We start from the raw sequence: 20315 nt of genomic DNA on the forward strand, positions 1-20315 counted from the left end.
ACAATAATAATGGAAACATTTTTATTTTAATATGTGTTTACTGCGAATTGCATTTAATCATATATTGTGGAATAATAACAATAATATTTATTCACAGCTAAAATAACAAACATTATTGATTACAATTGATTATAAACAAAACATCAGAATACATTTCTAGAAAGACTCCACTATTTATTTTTATAATATCTCAATTGAAATTACGTCACTCATACAAACTAGTCTTAATATTATGATAATCTCTCTAAAAAAATATTCGAACAATATTAGAATCTTTAATTTAAAAAAAAAAAATTACAAAATTAGTTAATTGCATAATGCATCAATTTATTTTATAAATGTTTCTTATAGAGGTATTCAATGATTTCAAGTAAAATGGATAATGGTAAAATTATTTTCAATATGTGAAATATCAGTGATAGGTTTATGTATAATATTACTAATTAAACAGTATGCTATGACAACATCTAAATAATCAATATCAATTGATTTGACGACGCCTCTTACATAAACGTAAATGTCCGATGTTTTCAACAAATGAATGTGTTTCAATTTACTAAGTAATTTATCATTATAGTTTAGTTGTATCTCACTGTATATTTTATTACCAATTGAATAGTACATTTATTAATGTTTTCGCATACTGTGAATACGGTAATAAGAGACCAGAACCGCGTTGCCATATCGATTCGCAATTGACGTTACATAAGAGGATTTTTTCCTTGTTTGTCTATTTCATCCGAGTGTGTTGCATGTATGTGGAAAACTATGTACGTACGAACATATCGACGTGTGTGTGTGTAGTATGCACGGAAAAGCAGGAGCCTTCTATGTGTAAATATGCTGTACATATGTAGAGTTTGCAGTCTGTATAGAGTTGGTCCGTTCGCGCAGAGATCTTAACTTAGGTATACGCAATGAGCGGCGGCGTTGGCGAGTATCGCAAGTCGGCGGGCAAAAGAATTCAGTTAGTGTTAAAGTGTCGTGTGCGTTGTTGCTGTTCGACGTTCTCTCGCCGTTTCTGCCGTCGCTAAACCTCATTCCCAATTTCTGTACATAGCATATACCTATATATATATAATTATATATACACACACACATTTGCAGACTTACTTCTATACTCCCCCCCCCCTTCATACCATTGACATCTCGCCGTAGACTGGTCAATGCTTTCCCGAGTGTCTCCAAATCTTTGAACAAACAAGTGGTAAGCCTCGCAAAATCGCATCCTTTTTCGCGGTTGGAAGCCACACACATCACATAAATCGTACAACGTCGCATTCCTAGAATCTAATGTTGAATAACCACCAGAAGAACAACAATAACACCGCTGACGGTGTTTTGTTTATGGTTGATGTGAGCTCATAAACATTAAAAAAAGAGATGAACGCTTCGCACGGGGGGTTGGGAAAACGCTTTCCATGTTGCTGCTTTAATGATAATTAATATCCCTTCATTCTCATCCCTTCCCAAATAAGAAAATTCGACGAAGCCGGTTTTTTTTTTGTTTTTAAACAATTCTTTGTTTACCATGTTTATACGTCTCATTTCCCTTTTTGCGACTCGTCGGCACTTTTTTCTGTTTTATTCTTCTTTTTTTGTGTGCGGCTGTATGTCTCGCCCTCTTGGGCATTGCTGATGTCGGAAAATAATTAATGATGAACACAAATTAAATGCGAATTGACCGGTTCAATGACCCCCTCCCCCTTCCATACCCTTCAACTGCAACACTACTAGTTCCACACCCTGTATTTATTATTTTTATTTCATATATAATTACGACCGTATATTGTATTGTCGTGCAAAGTGTTTCCACATCCATAAATCCAATAAATAAGGACGTCGCCCAGTTCGCGCGCTCACGGAACGAAATAATAGCTAAATAAGAATATCTGAGGGATTATTTCTCCGAAAAACTGAAAACAATGAGATCAACATTGTAATTCCATAACTTACTCCTAGTAAGAAAAAAGTATAAAGAGTGGAAAGAAAAGTAATGTTATCTACTTGCATCTGGTTGATTGATTTTTTAAGGAAGTAAACATATTTAGTTGGAAGAAAGCAAGGATTTTCTGGTCAATCAATATGCCGTATATAGTGGATGAAGTAAAGAGACTTGAGCGTATCTCAAGAACCATCCAAACGCAAAGATCAAAGCATTACGAGTAAAATTTGTTAATTGTCTTTTATATTTTACATATTTTATAAAATATCACGTGTACCACATTTTCAACACAGATGTTGTTATCATTTATCTTACTTAAATAAGAAAAAAACTGATTAAGTCTTAGATTTGTTGTTTAAATAAGTTTATTCGTTTATGTAAAATTGCATTGACTAAGCTAGTAAATGGGAAAATCACCGCTTGGCGAACGAAACAAGCGAATTATGATTTTTTTATTTCATATGCTTTTTGTGTATTTACTGAATTCCTTTGTATTTAGTTAAATAAATCTTTTTTTTATTATTTATTTTAAATTAAATAGATTTTTTGTGGCAAAACATGAATCAGTTCATATGCAAACTAATAATTTTTAACTAATTTATAACACTACTTTTATAGACAAATATATTTTAAACAGCTAGTAAAGTTAATAAACATGAAATTTTCAATTCAATTAGATTATTAAAACATAGAATTGGTAGATTTTTCAAATTTTATTTATTTGTAATTTAAATGTTCAAATAATTATTAACACGTTTTAAAACTCTGAAATTAGTATAAATGTCTTATCTCACCTTTTTCAATGTTGTCCATAGAAATGATATTTTTTGTCTAGAAAGTGTATTTTCTGCAGTTATCCATTTATAATGAGTTGAACGTGGATTTTGATGACTATATAATTATAGTCTTTATACATAATTTCAACTTAGTCTTGCGCCGGTTACCTTTTTTTTCTTCATTTCGCGTTAAAAGTACAGGTTGGGCGGAATATATGCGATATTTATATGAAAACCAATTTTACATAATTGCAATGCGAGTTACATTCTGTTTGTTGCCGTTGTTTTATGTTTTTTCTTTTCCTTGTGTGTATATATATATATAAATGATATGTATTGGAATTTTAATTCCTGCATGCAATTTTCCTCGTTAAAGTCATTTAAATAATGGAACATGAACACATTTTTCTTTTTTGTGTGTATAAAAAAAGCACATGCCTTGCATTTTATTCATCATTAACAAACGATAAACATTTTTCGATTAATAAATTATTTTTACAGTATCATATCAGTACTGTATTATAATGATGTTTTGAATGTTGATCGTAAAAGCGATATTTAAAAAAAAAACAATAATGTCTTTTAGAATTATAAATCAATGTAATGGAAATTATTTGTAACATAACTATTGGAATGCTTGTTTTACATCTTAGAATAAGCGTATCAGAGAGCATTGCTCCTCTGAGCATTGCTGCTCTGAGCATTTTGATATAATGCGTAGAAGTAATTTGTAAATATTGTAATTTTATCTATAGTTGAAGGTACTGATCGTCATCCTCAACGTCCTTATTCGTCTCACGTAGTATCTATGCTAGAGGTTAATAAACTTCTGAAAATTGAGAATCTTCTCATTCTATTCATTGTATTTGCTGTTTAAAACCTGTATGATTACATTTTAATGTTTATAAGTAAACTTATTACATAAATGGCGCGCGGTAATAAACACTTTTTTTTTTCCAAAGATGAGATGCCGCCCAATTTCCACGTTAATATTTAATATTAAATCTTGCGTAATACGCATTTACTCGTTCGTCATGAGTGCATTGCACAAACATTATATTGGCGCTTCTTCCTCTGCTGCATTCATTTTTTGTGTTCATTTTAAATAAATATAATGATTTAAAGCTCGTTAGCGATCGACGATGAAAGGGCCGCATCAGAATTGGTCGGCAGATGATGACGTTCTCATCGTTGATGATGATGATGAAATTGATGAAGCCTTCGCCGCGAGTGCCTTGGATGCGTGTGCATTACAAACTGAAGACCAGTAGTTTTTCATCATTCCACTTAACTTCTTCTTTGCGTCGAAAGCCGCGACAATCTTGATTCGACTGAGCAAACGGCATTTAAAATTTGCGGATCATTGCAGCTCACGGGCTTCACCTGCCAAGTCAAGAGTATACCAATAAGATAAGGACTTCAGCGAGGATTTCTCCTGGTGATTTTTATCAAAGCTCGTTCATCCGATAACCGTTCTTAATATACTCCGGGTGACGTAATACGGTTTAATTTTTAATTATCCGAAGAAAATGTATAATGTCTACATCAAACTCCTCTTCGCCGATTAATAAAGTCAAAACATCGGTTCAGTTTTTTGACATAATTGAAGACATAGACATAATTGAAATAGCGGAAACCAGAAAAAGAATGTATACGTATGTATCTATATTCAGATGAAATGCCCATATTTAAGAATGCTTTTTTGTCTCCGTGCTTCCCTTATACGATTTTTATGGGCGTTTTACGGTGCTTGTTTATGGTTACTGCGAGTATTCTCATTTATTTATTTTCAACATCTCGCCCATATTTTCTTCTTCTGTTTTGTTCATCGGCATTTATCCTTTCCACGATAAATAGAATATAGTGTGTGCATAGCGCACGCAGTTGCTGTGTGTGTGTGTCTATATGTATGTTCAACAATGGTGTAATGTGGTGTATGTGTGCTTTATAAGCGCGTATCGTGTTTCAAATATGGAGTAAATTGGTGGCCGGTGGGGAGGTTCGAGGTGAATGTTTTCCGATAAAATGGCGCTCGACGTATATCTAAAACGAGCATTACTCGAAACGAAATAAAAAGCAAAATGACTGTTCCATGTTTACATGCGAGCGGTTCTTTTCCGATCGATCCTAAGATTTTTGTATGCAAAAAGAATATGTGTTCCTCTAAAAGCTTCCTTTCTCTTTGTATTTCTGAAAAATTACATCCACATCCTTTGTGCCAAATCTGCACAATTTTGTCTCTATACCTTTTTGTGCATATATTTTGTTGGTACTCAATTACACAGGCAGACATAACAATATGTCTTCAAAAAAAAAATACTATTTTATAAAGCGTTAAATATTCATTTCAGTGATGTTTACATACGTTCGTACGTCTCTCCATGTTGTTTTAATAAAGTACTCTTCAGGGCCAATCGTTCATTGAGTCTTTGTATAATACATTATCACGTACACTGATAATAGTAGTTCATAGAGTTTAGTATGCAAAAACTGCATAATTGACAAATAAGTTATGTGTTGCTTACTCTAGAAAATTATTCCATAAATGATCATTTACTTCATTTTAAATATCAAATGATGTTCAACAGCTGTTAACAATTAATAATCTATGCGAATTATTAATATGAATCTTTCATTTTATTACGATTTTTGTTATTTCTTAATATCTATAAAACAAAGTAATTTATTAAACCTTTGATAGTATTTTCAAAAGTATTGTTTGTTGTATATCGATGATAATGATGTTGCCTGTGCGCATAAGAAACACGTTTAGTTGATTAACCGCATCAAGGTCGTTTGCGATAGCTGTGAAACCCGGAAACTGCCGCTTACGTTGGGCTATGATAATACTTTTGGAAGATTATGCATATCTAAGCATCGTAAGTCTATACCAAGTGGAAATGAGCACACATAACGAAAGCTGCTTACGTATTAGTTTCTTCTTCTCTATTATACATTCTCTGATGGAATGCAAGAATTCCTGCTATCTAATCATTCCTAGTCGTCGTTACAATGTCCATCAACACTCGATCTTACGATAATGTTAATCTCGTCAAATTAGGGCGCATCATAAGCTGGAAACGATCCCTAATAAAATATAATTCAAAAAGTTCTTACCTTCGACGTGGACATTCAAAGTACTGCATATACTTTGAATTTCCACGTTCGTATGTTATTGGCCTTAATTGCCATTGCTGCAACATGCAGAATGTATTGATATAATGAAACGAGAAGGTCGTTTGCACTTCATACCTCAACAGCATTCCACGTGTGCGTTTGCTACATTCGTACTTTTTATACAAATTACATTAGTATTAATTAATCAACTTGCATTTCCTGGACCACAGAGCTACGTTTTAGCGTTCATGCCAAACTACACACACACATACACAAAGACAGTCATTTATTTCTTCTCGCATTTTGTCATTGCATTCATACATTTTTTTTCGTCATCTTTGGCTTAGTAAAATGGATGAACCTCTATTGGAATGGATTAATTGAGAGAATGCGAAAGCTGCCTGTGTTTTAATTTTAACTCGAGCAGTTCTAAATATAAAAATTCTTCTGGTACGTCCCGTGGTTCCCTCCGTCGATTCTCCATAATATGCGAAATATGTTCGGTATGTGTGTATGTGCTTCGTACTTCGAGAGCTTACATGAATTTGTTTTCTTATTCCAATTACAACAAAGAAAGTGAAACACATACCTTTGTTTTTTTATTGTCATTTCGTTAATTGACACCAATGAATGAATTTAGTTTTCATTAATCAATCTATAATTTATTTTTCTGAAATTGGTAAATCAAAATCAATTTCAGAAAAGTAAATTTATAATATATACATTTTTTTTTGAGATAAGTTTTATATTTTATTTATTTCATTAAAAAAACGATGATGGAATGCTCTAGGAGGAGGCGCTGAAGTAATTGTCGGATTGTTCATCAATTGGAAGTGCAAATGTCTATCGGTGATTTCTATTTAAATAGCCGGACTGAACTGTCAGAGGGAAGTGTTACAAGTTGAAAGGAAGGTGTGCAGTACTACTACTCCCAGGTGGTGGTTGTGGTGGTTTGTGTCGGTGGTATTTGGCCCCGCAGTCGCACGTACCGCACATGACTTGGACAAGTGCAAGAGTATGCAACATGCCACGGTACGTGCTCTCCATCTTCTGCATGTGTGGATAGCTCACCTTCTCTCTTTGCCTCCCCCAGTGTGTGTATGTTTAGAAGTATTAAAAGAATGGGCTCAAAAGGGGGGTTACTTTGGGGTGAGGGCGAGAGTGGACCTGTTTGGCCAGAATGAAAGATGACCGGATGGCCCGCATCCCATCCCAATAAACATGGGAGTATGTTAATTTGGCAATCGTTTTGCACGCGATTGTATTACTCTGGTCAGAGTTTGGGTATGAGGAGGAATATTAAATGTATTAGGTATTTATGCTCCTTCGTCTCATTCCCTTTCCAGTTCGCTGTCCTTTTCTTCCTTTCTACGTTCCTCACCCTTTATGCGCTCACCTCTCGGATGTTTGGACTTGAATTGGTTGCGATGCGCTTCAAACACTTGGGGTGCTTTTGGTTTTACAACAAACATACAACCAAATTATATACAGTAGGAACAGAAAAAGCAGAGGAGAGACGAAAATGACGATGAAAAAAATGCTTCTCCTTCTGTGGGTAGAATGGGGGCCAAACGGATATGATGCTCTCGCATTTCATCTTACCCTGCGATCGATACATTCTCTTCTCCTGAACGCACGGCCCTCTCGATACATTGAATGCATTTCCTCTCGCTCTTTGTGCAGGTTTTCATCGCTCAACCTATCCACTTGACCTTGTCATTATCATCTTCAATGATTTGCTGCGAAAAAGCAAAAGAGAAGAAACTGGTGCAATAAATTGAGCAGATTTAAATCGACGCGTTTTGCATAAATATATTAATTGAAGTTCAGGCCCCCCCACATGCAGCAGATGAGATGGGAACGACACGTGCTTCAACTGCTGCAGCAGCAGCAACAGCCGTTCTCTCCTTTCCATCACCTGTGATGTGGAATTGGATAATTATTACCGCGTTTGCATTCCGATGATTTTAATGCCGTGCAATCATCGAGCAATCTTTTTCCAAACCAAACCCACATCCTAAAATCACTACTTTATAAAAATATTCTATCGATATGAATTTTATCTATACTACAATAATTATAATAATATGGTTGTTCTTTATAAATCCAAGATAATTTTCTTTATTTATTGTATTATACAAATAACGTAAAAATGATATTTTAAAGATAAATAAAATATTAATAATTATTTCACATATTTTTTTGTAATTTACAAAATAATGTTATTAACATAAATGGATTGATTTTTTCTGCATTTTTTTTTGTGTGCCAATCTGTAAACGGGAGTATTAATTATCTGTAGTCTATATACACTATATACATACATATAAGTTGTAAATGCATCGGGAATGATTCGTATATATATGAAATAATTAGTTTTGCTTAATTAAATTGCTGCCGTAAAAAATGTAAAATAAAAATAGCCAGAGGCGAAAACACATGCCGATCACTTACTTAACATATCTGCTTGCTCAGTTAGTTAAAGCTCGCATTAAAATTGTTGTTTGCTGCAATGCCGACAAGAAGAATGTCGATTATACTTTTATTGAAATTCTCGATGTTGTTAAGAAGCAGAATTGGGCGTAATCTTTTAATTGCGTTCGGCTCAGGCGACTTGTCTTCAACTTCTTTGCCTGAACGAAATACAAATGATCGATTAAAACAAAGCCGCACGTTTCATCATTAATTGTTTTCTGTTTTGTTTATTTTTTTGTTCTGTTTTATTCATGCAGAAAATATCTTGTAAATGATTATTGTTAACTGTTTTTTTATTCCAAGCGCAAATCGAATAGCGAAAGAGAGAATGTTATCTGGAAAACGGTGAACGCCTCTTTTTTTTATTGTTTTGTATATCTTCGGCGCCTGGTCGTTTGGTAGTTGCTTTGCCGGCAGATGGAAATCATGCTAAATTAATCGATGAAAAAGTCGATCAATACGGAATTTAGATGCGTTATATTATTAGAAACTTGTTTTTCCAAGCTCGTTTAACGTATACACAACTTATTTTTTGTTGTAGTATTATCCTTGTGCTGCCACCTATTTGCGCCGCACTTGAGATAGTATCTAGTTTCCCGGATAACAGTGTTCATCCGGGAAATTGGTGTTAGATATATTCTTACTATCTTTTTTTGTTGCTTTGTTTATCATTTTGAACTTTGATCGTTGATCGTTTATTTTTCTTGGCAACCTGCATTTCGTTCACGTTATCCTTTACATTTTCAAAACGATAACCTCTCCTCCGAATGGAATCCGAATTAGGATCCTCTGCATTTCATACGTTAGATTAATTGGACCTCCCGTTCCATTCATAAACGACTGTCTCTATCTCATTCAACTATGCGTTCTCTGTCCACCGTCTTCCTCTATTAGAGTTCGTCGAACCTGTCACATATTTAGATCTGGAGAGTGCATGCGGGGAGGGCTTTCGAATTCCTTTTTCTCTTTCACACGCACACGTTATTATCATTTCTCCCTTGACGCATTTCTTTCCACGTTCTTTTTTCTGTTTGTTTCTGCTTCTTTCCGTTTTCTGATAACTCCGACCGGATTCTGGGACGTGCGAAAGGAATCTGTGCGCGCGATTTCCGGCCGGATGGCGTTTTTCGGGATCAAAAAGGAAAAGGACGAAATGTCGCCGTCGTCGCGCTTTTTGCTTATGTTTCTTTTTCACATTTACGCTGTCTGCATCTATTTTTGCAAGAATTACGGAAATAGAGGTATTTGCACTCTTGTCTGGCGCCACACTTCCCGGAGTATTTCGCTGCAGAGACTTTCCAAACGAAATCGATGTCGCATTCATCAATCCGCCGCTCATAATATTTTTTTCCTCTTTCTGCAGTCAATACAGCGCCATTCAAAACATTCGCAATCCACGATCGCTATCAACCTACATCTTCTTTTCCATCAACAGAAAGTCTATTTATTCCTCATAACTCATCATGCTCAGCCCATTACCTCAGCAAATGGTAACTGTAGCGCAGGATGTTACACAAAGTTTCAAGTTACGACCTTGTTAGTAAATAAAATAAATATAACTATTACTGCTATAAATGGTAGAATTCAAACATCTAGTTTAGTAAACTTACTTTTTAAACACTTCCATCAGCATATTTTGAATGAATTTATGTACTACATTTTCTGTCAATGTTATCAAATTATAGAGGAAGTCAACGTACCGATTACGACTTTCCTTTCATTCATAAATTATTGCATATAATTATTATATACTAGTGTACATTTATTAGATTTAATATTGGTATAGTGTTTTTTTGTCTTACACTGTTGGAATTATTGGTATACTTTGAGCGCTGTGAGTCATTGAAACTTCCTTCGGCTTAAAGTAATTGTGTATAGTGACTCAATCTTGATTTCATATTAGTCTTCCCGTATCCACCTTTTTTTTCATCTTATTTTTGTCGCTTTGCTTTGGGAATACCAATTATTTATATAGAAGATATATTTTAATTATTTAATAAAAACAATATTATAGAACGGTACATTATAGAAACATCAATTATCTATTAAATTAAAATATTCCTTAAGGAGAAAATGATATGGAACATCGACGAATTAATATGTAATAATAGCAGTGAATAATAAACAGTAACTATTTTAGATACATGTGTACATTAATATACATGGGCTTTATTATGTTTCATGACCCACATTTTAAATTTATCATAGTGGAAGTTGGAGAGATATGAGTGCGTGTGTTTACGGAGGGGGCTCAAAGATGTTTAGATCGAGCGGGAAATTCAAAAACAAAACCAAAGAAAAATTGTCACATCGGCCTTGCAGGGACCCGCCTTGATAAGTTTTCTGCATACATGTATAAATAGAACGAACAACAGGAAATCGCTCAAAGGACAATCGCTATCGTGTTTCTGCGTTTGTTTTTCGATTTCGGATCGATGTGCCGACATGATGTTTGTACATCCATCGAACAATCCAGTATGTCGCGACAAGTTTTTATCTGCCCTTTCTGGCAACGCGAACGCACTTTTTTTTTAACCAAGGGAGCCGAACAATAAATGCGTAATGAGAAATAAAAGAACGAAATGTTGAAAACAATGTTTGTTCGCTTCGTTGAAGGGCACTCGTGTAACAGAATTACCGTCCTAAAGAAGGGAGTTGCTGGTCGTGGACTGCGATTTCGAAACAAATTATTAATTGGCCCCTATCGGATCGCCGCGGCGGCCTGCGGGGCTCGGGGATTCGCCTCTTAACTAACTCTCGCGTTTGTCGGCGGGTTCTGTGCCGAAAGGATACGGTAGTGTCCAAACAAAGGAGCCGGGCTCGAACACTTTGCGAAGTAACAAACATTGAAGAGAACCCCTCAGCAAGCTCAGCCTGACCGCCCCACCAATCCGAGCTGATGACAATGACCAGTTCTCTTTAAAAACGGAAAGAAAAACAACAACAACTGCAAACAATTAGGCTATTTGTCGGCACTAAATGTTGTATATCGAACAAAATATAGAAAAGGACAATGGCGAGAACAAAATTGGCTCACCTTAACTAAAATGCACGAAAAAACACACACAAACAAAAACGAAAGAATGAAAGGGAAAAGAGCGCTCTCCCCATCCAGTTCAGTTCCGTTGTGCTCTCTGTAATGCCGACAAAATGAGAAAATAATAATAATAATTTGCTTCAGAAATTTGAACACGTTTTCAAAGTAATTCCTTCATAATAATATTCACGTAGATTTGATACAAGTATCTTTCCGGTTTTACCCCAATCATTATTTACTTATTTGTTTCAATCCGAATTGCAAGTGTTTCATTATTTCCATTGTAATTCTTTCTCTTGCGCGCTTCGTTGACAAATGTAATTAAATTAAAAGCTGTTTATTATAACGACTCGGCGTTTCCGCACGAGAAAACCTATACAAGTTGGCGTTTTCTTACCGATGGGCTTCTTTTCATAGAAACTTTTCTTCCATGAAGAAATAATTGAAAAATCATTGTCGCATTTAACATTTTCAGTCAAGTCGAATGTGAAAATTCGATTTTTCTATTAATATTTCTTGCCGTTTTCGGACATTGTTTTATTTGCATAAACATGTAATAGTTACAATAAAGTACTTATTTTTAAATTATTTGTATGAACTATAAATTATAAGCAGAATAGAATACCAGGATATTTATTAGCTTAATGTTAAGATTCTATTGTTTACATCTTGTCATTTCCTATTATTCCAGATATCAAGTTATTCCATAAAAAATAGTATAATAAAAAATGTAAATATCAATTAGTATGTTAAGGAATTAATTACTTTAAAACTTTTATAGATCAATATATAGTAACTTACTACAAATGTCAATTTATATAGAACAATACTTTTATGTATTGATTCCTCTTTATATTTTCTATATTTATATGATGGATTATATAAATATATAACGTTTGAGTTGAATAAAATACATGTAAAGTGCTATTGTTAATTGTCATTCATTTGCGCGTTGCTCATGTCCCCATGACTGAATGTGATTGCTTTTTATTTATTTTTTTCATGCTTTGAATAAACAGATATCTGATAACTTATTATCAGCGGCAGAACGGCGCTATCGTAGATAAACATTCCTGGTTGGGGAGGACGTTTTTCGTTATTTGATACTATCGACTTTTTCGTTTTTCCCATTTGAGGTGACGTTTTCTAAATTGGACAAGTCCCAGCTTTCTCTCGATTCAAAGATGACACCGAACTCTTCCTCCGCGATGCATCTCCAACTCTGTTTATCTTTGTACAAACATCTCGACCAATATTTATTCCAGATATTATATTTGAAAACTACTCTTCTCCTTCTCCCTCTCTTTCTCTCTCACATATATTTAATTCTCCTCCTCTCACCCAACAAAATCTTCCACTCTCTCTTTCTCTCTCGCTACCGTCATTACTGCTCGTTTGCCTTATCTATAAAAATTTTTGGTTTGGAGGCTAACGTTATTTTTCGACTACACAGTATATAATATATAGTGTATATAGTGTGTATGTTGTGTGTGTGTGGTGTTTCGCCGTTGCATATGTGGCAAAGTCTCTATTTATTCCCTTAACAGGATTTATCAGTTATTTATATTTTTTCCCTTCTGTAAAGTCTTGATTTACCGGCGTTGCAGAATGTTTGGCCACTGGAAAATGTAGGTACCTTCATATGCTTCACTCTCACCAAAACCGCTTTACTCTCAAAATTTGAGTCACGTGAGCATGCGACATCCTAAATCCATCCGTTATGCAATGTTATTAGTGTTGATGGAGGTTATTTAAGTTACACGTCTATGGTCTCTTTGTTAAACTACTGTTCGGTATGTAAACCTTTATAAAATGCACATATTTCAATGTTTTAACCAATTCTAAAAATAACAAGCAGTAAATTCTATTTAACTATAATTATTTTATAAGAATTCTGATGTAATAATTATTGAAATCATTCTTAATTAATAATAATAAAGATAATTTGTTGCTACATTCAAATGTCTATTGACATTAGTCTTTCCACCTATGCTTAATTATTTGTTGACATTTCCTTCAAAAGCAATTTTTTGCTAACGATCGCTGTTCGTTCGAATTAAATATAAACAATAAGTCATTGCATAATTATTGCGACATAGAAAAATTATATTGTGCAAATAATGAAATTAATTAATATTGATTTTGTAAATGTGTTCACTGAAATATTTATTGTTTGCTATACTTGAACCATTTACGTAATTATAAGGCTAATGACCTCCATCTCTCGCTCTTCTCTCTGTGCAATCATTTATAAATTGCTTTTTTGTTTAAATTCGCTATTTCACTTTAAACATTAGCAGCTGCTGCAGACTTCCACATTTCTTTTGCTGTGCTCCTTATTTCAGAGGTCCCGAATTTTATTAACAGTGTATGTTATTACTCACCGCTCGTGCGCTCCAAAATTATACGACTGCCCTTTATCTGCTTACCACTTAATGATACGATAATTAGAATTTTCTCGAAAAAAATATTTGCTTAGTCCGATACCATTTTAATCGTGTCTTCTTTTTTATTTATTTCTTTTCGTTTTACTAATTAATTTCAATAGCGAGCGAAAAGGGGAAATCTTTAGATAGCATTATCAATTATCGAAACTGCTTTCACAATCGAGTCATTCATAAATCTTCAGAACGCGATTATCTGAGGATCAAAGTTTTCTTCGGTCTTCTTTAAATTATTTCTATTTAATTATTTAATCTTATTTTATAAACAATAATATTTTTGCATCAATAAATTACAAAAATAAGAAAAACTTAATTTAATAACAAAAATTAAGGTCTTTCTGCACTCTTATTTAGTTGATCCGTTTCCGATTTGTACGCTCATTTATTTGATAAAAATACACATTTTAAACAAAAGTGCTTGATTTATATTTTTGCTATATTAATAAATGTATTATATTTATTTAATGAATAATTGATGATGAATATAATAATTATAAACATAATTTATTGTACACATACATACAAAGATCGGACATTCTTTCCATGTCCATGAATATAATTTACAGTTTGTTTAGAAGTTTTGAATGTTAGATATAAATTTAGTTGATTATAATCAATTATAATATTTGCATCTATTGGCCCTAGAATTGATGAATAAGTAATAGAAAAAGTTCATTATTTGATGCAGTTCTGTTTTTTTTTCGAACATTCATGCATTGATTGGATGCACAAAAAAGGTATATGGTATACCGAAAGAATAATACATGTCATCATGATCTTTCAAAGAGACATTGCGTGGGTGTTGCACACCGAATTAATGTCACACTGTCGTTGCGGGCGTTTTTTGCGCGCAATCAAAGTTGAATTGATGTTTCATTTTAATCCATTGCAGTCTGAGTCTCCTACGAATACTATACACACTTTATCCTCACCCCAACGGTTCCAGGATAATATATGAGTATTAAATAAATATACATTTTTTCCCTCTCTCCGTTCTTCTCTCGTGCACACACGGGTCCGCATCATAAATTCTATATGATCATAATTCATAATGATGCTCGCGTACGCCCAAAACGAGTTTTTTTTTCATTATTATTTTTTGCGGGCATTGAAATAAATAATAGGCGACAGGGGGTAGAGAAAGGTCCGTTTATTATTATCATTATTATTTGTTCCTTCGTGCTCTGATCCATTTTCTCGCTCTGTCTCCATCAAAGCATCCCTCGGTCTCTTCTTTGCTTTGCTTCTCGAAAGCTTGAATAATACGTGCCCAGCTCTCTCTCCCTCCCCCGATTCACGTCTTAATAAAGAGCGCTTACCTTGATTCGCTCTTTTTCTCCTCATCCCCCCGTTTTTGGTTTCGAGCGATTTAAGGGAGGATTTTTTTACCATGAAATTAACGCAAAGCACACGCGCACCTTCTTTCATATGAGATTTATTGCACTCCTGAAGAAGAAGAAGGAGAAGAGGTGGAAATAATGAATATGTGGGGCGGGAACAACGGATTTGGATGAAATTTACGAGCACCTATTTTAAGGGAATTTATTTATTAACTTATTCTCTGTTTCTCTGCTTGCAGTGCCACGCCAAAAATTATCGTTTCGAACTTGCCGCAGCATGTGCGCTTCGAGGACATCGAACACTTGCTAACACCCCATGGTCCTGTGGTGAACGTTGATAAAATGAACTGCAAGGATCCCGCCTCTCAAATCGTTCAGATTACATTCGAAACTGTCGAACAGGCGCAACAGTAAGTTCTCGTTATTCTCCTCCCGAAGAACGTTTAATGAAATTTTGTTTTTCATTTTGCAGAGCCGTTAATCACGTGAACGGAGTCGAGCTCGAGGGCAGACACTTGAGGGCGGAGATGTCGAGCGATAAGAAGGGCAGACGTGGGCCCCGCGTTCCTGGGGCTCCCTTCGGGGGATTGCCAGGACAAAACCGCCAGACCGATTTTCCCCTTCGCATTCTCGTCCAAAGCGATATGGTAATTACCTCACCAACCAATCCCCATACACCGCTCCTCCCGCCCCACTTATTTCAGAATTTATAATTCTTTGTGCACATTACTGATCAATATTCATTAATCGTGCGAGGTGTGTACATTACACATTCGAACGTTTTAAGAGGATAATCGATTTTTCTGAGCTACGCCAATTATTGTGTCGGAATCAAGGAAACTCCGTTTAAGCTCTTCCCTGGGTCACTTCGAATAATACATTCGACAAATTCTCTCCGGAATATATGAATAACAAATGTATTTGTTTTATAGGTCGGAGCGATTATCGGTAGACAGGGTTCCACTATTAGGCAGATCACTCAGCAAACTAGAGCTCGAGTAGACGTGCACAGGAAAGACAATGTTGGTTCTCTGGAGAAAGCCATTACCATTTACGGAAATCCGGAGAATTGCACGAACGCATGCAAGAGGATCCTGGACGTGATGCAACAGGAGGCAAATAATACAAACAAAGGGTACGTTGGTTGCATACTCACATACTATCAGTCTGGTTAGATTGGTTCAGTTCTTAATTAGGTAGCAATCCTGTGACATTTGAGCGATTTTGCAACCACCGATTTAGGGCAAAGCCGTTCTACTCGCACAGGGAAATTGAACACGAAGAGCTCCGTGCTGACATAATTAAATTCGACTTAGTATATGCTCAGCCCCGTTAACTCTCCGACACCCTCTCGTCCGGTCAATCTTCGGCTGCACTTTTTCCTCGCATTAGCAAAACTCAGCCACCCACCCAGCCACTTTGATGTTAAATTGCTACGCGCCCTTTGTGAACAGCGCATACAATTTTCTGTCTGGTGGTTTCGAACGGTGCAGTTTCGCATTTTTTATCTAATTTTTTTCTTTTCTCTCCGTGTGTCGAATAGGGATATTTCGCTGAAAATTCTAGCGCACAATAATCTGATCGGCCGGATAATCGGTAAAGGTGGAAACACGATAAAGCGCATCATGCAGGAGACCGACACGAAGATCACTGTGTCCAGTATTAATGACATCAACTCATTCAATCTGGAGCGCATCATCACCGTCAAGGGAGTTATCGAGAACATGAGCAAAGCGGAAGCTCAAATCAGCGCCAAACTTCGTCAGAGTTACGAGAATGATCTGCAAGCCATGGCACCTCAAACAATGATGTTCCCGGGTCTGCACCCCATGGCTATGATGGCCACCGCAGGTAATTAAGCCGTTCATTGATGATCATCATCACCTATGATGTCGTTCATCTAAGTGGTACTTGACTTATTTGGATTTTGGTTAGGAATAGGTTACGGATCCAGAGGTTTGTACACTGGACAAGCTCCATATCCTGGCATCTATCCGGCTGGTGCACCACAGAGCGGAGCAGGAGACACCCAGGAAACGACTTACCTTTACATACCAAATAACGCGGTGGGCGCCATCATAGGAACCAAAGGATCCCACATCCGCAACATCATCAGATTCTCCGGAGCTACCGTGAAAATTGCTCCACTGGACGAGACCAAGCCGCAGGACATGCAAACAGAGCGTCGGGTCACTATTGTCGGTTCACCCGAAGCTCAATGGAAGGTAAGAATCATTTATATAAAAATGCAGTTCATTCAAAAAATCAATCTGAAAGTAATTTCATCAGCAGTTAGTACTGAAAAATTAATTGAAGTAAACTAATAACATGAGTCACAATGAACGTTCGCTATCGCAATAGTCATTTACATAATACTAATGATCTTTTGATAAATAACGGTAACTTATAATTTAACTTTCATAAATCGTTGCTATTATACGTCATTAATAATTAATGAAGAATTTATATTATCAATGTTTTATTTGTATACAGTAATTACCGGTAAAATTCGGATTTAGAATAATAATTATAAATTAATATTGTGAATTATTCTTTTATTTTCTATAAAATTAAATTGTATAGATTTTGAAATTAGTTACTTCAAATAGCAATTGTTTGTTTTACGTATCAAAAGCTTTCATTCTTGGTACATTTGAAAGTTGTATGTATGTTTTACGTATTAGCAGAAAAATACTTCAATATTTGTTTTTGTCGTCATGAAGTGAAAATATTTATTAAGATAATAAGGAATGAATTTAGTAGGTTACATTGTCGTTTATGTTAAGCATACTAGGTTACATACACGAGTAATTACCAAAGTATTTTACATTTTTTTATTACCACGCGATACTTTTAAAGTATGCATATTTTACGTACAAAATAGTCAGTTTGACATTTATTCAAAACTTATGATATACAAAAAATAATAACTTTTCGTAATATTTGTGCGATAACTATTTGTTATGTATAGGTTTAGTTACTGTAATGTTAATCTGATACATGCAGATGTATTGTAGTGAATAGCTGATTTTTAAGGGTCTGATTGTATAAATTGCAATATAAAGTTTTCATGTGTTCTATATTGTTTTAGGCTCAATATTTGATATTTGAGAAGATGCGCGAAGAAGGATTCGTGGCCGGTTCTGATGACGTAAGATTGACAGTGGAAATAATGGTGCCTAGTTCGCAGGTGGGCCGCATCATCGGTAAGGGTGGTCAGAACGTAAGGGAGCTTCAGAGAGTGACCGGAAGTGTAATCAAGCTGCCGGAACAAGGCAGCAGCCCGCAAGAGGATGAGACCACCGTGCATATCATTGGGCCCTTCTTCAGCGTCCAGGTACGTCGTGCAACATTAATGAGGTGAAAAGTGAGATGTAATAATTCTTTGCCTTTTTTCTTTGCTTTGCAGTCCGCTCAGAGGCGTATCCGCGCCATGGTGTTACAATCGGTGGCGCCGCCCCAAGGAAGGCCTCGCGGCCCCAGATTACCAAAAGACCAACAAGCTGATGTCCCAGCTGAAGGTCAACAGTAACCCTTCAATGAACGCATCACTGCCGTTAACCGCATGGGTTTTAATCATACGTTATTTGTACATAACATCTCGAGGCCTTCCACATTTATCTAATTTTTATTAAAAAAGAAACTAAGAGAAAGAAAGATAAATAACAAATAGTATATTTATAAAAAGAAGAGAAAAAAGAAACTAAAAAAAGAACCTCAAATACCTCAATGCTATAAGTGCTACATCTTTTAAGAAGATTTATTATTTATTATTATTGGGAGATTTAATTTAGAGTTGAATTTAATGCTATATTATTACACTTTTTTTTAATTTAATTTTTATGATGTTATTATTTTTGTGTGTATTAAAAGATAAAAAAAAAAACGTCGGAGGAGAGAAAGAGAAATTTTAACGGTGTTAACTATATATACGATTCAGTGGATAACGAAGGAAGACGGAACTCGGAATAACGGTATGATGTAAACTGCGTGCCCCTCACAAATGATTTAAGGATTAACAAAACATACAAGCATTAAGAAAAAAAGAAGATGAAATAACTACTATATAAATATATATTATATTAACTATTACTACTACAACTACCTCAAACAATCAAAACAATTAGAGAATATTAAAACAAATCAAGTCATTGAAAACAAATTGCAGAATATTTTACAGCGACCAACCACAATGAACCTCAGATATATTATAATAAATATATTTTCTTTTTTTTTGATAATTTGAAATATTATATATTAGATATATATACTATATACAAAGTTTTAAAACAAAGGGAGATTTTTTAACACTAAAGGACAACCAAAGATATATTAACTACTACTACTACTACGATTTTATTGAAAGAAATACGAATCAACAAAAATTTCGGAAATTGATTAAAAGAATACACAAGCGAGAGAGCGTTTTGACACACGATTGTATGGGAGCTTTTTATTACTCGAAAAGAAAAGACGAAAAAGGAGAGACACTTAGTAAACAATTTTGTTATCTTCTTTTTTTCGATACACGATCGTGTTCATCTGCGCGCACAATATAATTAATTATATTAAGTGAAGAAAGAAGCAAAAAAAACTGGATTATGACCATTTCAATTGTCTTTTAACGAGATGAAAATTTAAAATAGTAACAATCTGTTTCGATTGAATCCGGAACCAGCCCATGCAGTCACAGTTTAGGTAACCTGAAAATAACAAGAAGAATCGTTTACATCAGTAAAGGCAGATTAAGTTCCTTTTTTTTATGAAAGTGGTAATTTGCGGTGCAGTTCGGATGGTTTTATCCTCCAGACGCGCAAAGTACGAAAAGAAAAGAGAGAAAATATAATAAAGAAACAAACGTGGCTGTTGTTAACTTATTTGTGTGAATGTGTGATTTTAATTTTTAAATATGTTTTTCGTTCTATTCTATTATTTTTTTGACAATTCGGCGTGCGAAAACACACATATGCAATACCATGAAGATATCTTGTATTTTATTAAGCCGTTCGAACGGAGTGAAAGGAAAAATTGGGTCGCCGAATTGTGGAGAAAAATGATTTTGATTTTATTATTATTTTATATTTTTTTTTGCGAAATTATTTTATATTATGATATTTTTTTATTAATTTTGTAATAGCGTGTGAATGAGAAGACATTTTTTAACTATTATAATTATTGTTA

General features: G+C 34.7%; 1 protein-coding gene across 4 annotated transcripts; it reads left to right on the forward strand.

Annotated features, from left to right (window-relative positions):
* The first annotated feature begins 859 nt into the window (after positions 1-859).
* On the forward strand, positions 860-20240 carry LOC108568288 (insulin-like growth factor 2 mRNA-binding protein 1). 4 transcript variants are annotated; one of them, XM_017929274.1, is made up of 8 exons: positions 860-1207; positions 15374-15544; positions 15607-15781; positions 16067-16269; positions 16678-16985; positions 17070-17359; positions 18226-18471; positions 18544-20240. In XM_017929274.1, exons 2-8 carry the CDS (start codon positions 15477-15479, stop codon positions 18664-18666), a joined length of 1413 nt encoding a protein of 470 aa, XP_017784763.1. In that variant the 5' UTR covers positions 860-1207; positions 15374-15476; the 3' UTR covers positions 18667-20240. The 4 variants fall into 4 exon arrangements, with proteins under 4 accessions (XP_017784763.1, XP_017784761.1, XP_017784762.1 ...); XM_017929272.1 differs by lacking the exon at positions 860-1207 and adding an exon at positions 12898-12978; XM_017929273.1 differs by lacking the exon at positions 860-1207 and adding an exon at positions 12898-12978 and having other exon boundaries at positions 17076-17359.
* The last annotated feature ends 75 nt before the right edge of the window (positions 20241-20315 follow it).

This window comes from Nicrophorus vespilloides, unplaced genomic scaffold, assembly GCF_001412225.1.
Source record: "Nicrophorus vespilloides isolate i.1.1-1 unplaced genomic scaffold, Nicve_v1.0, whole genome shotgun sequence".
NCBI lineage: Eukaryota > Metazoa > Arthropoda > Insecta > Coleoptera > Silphidae > Nicrophorus > Nicrophorus vespilloides.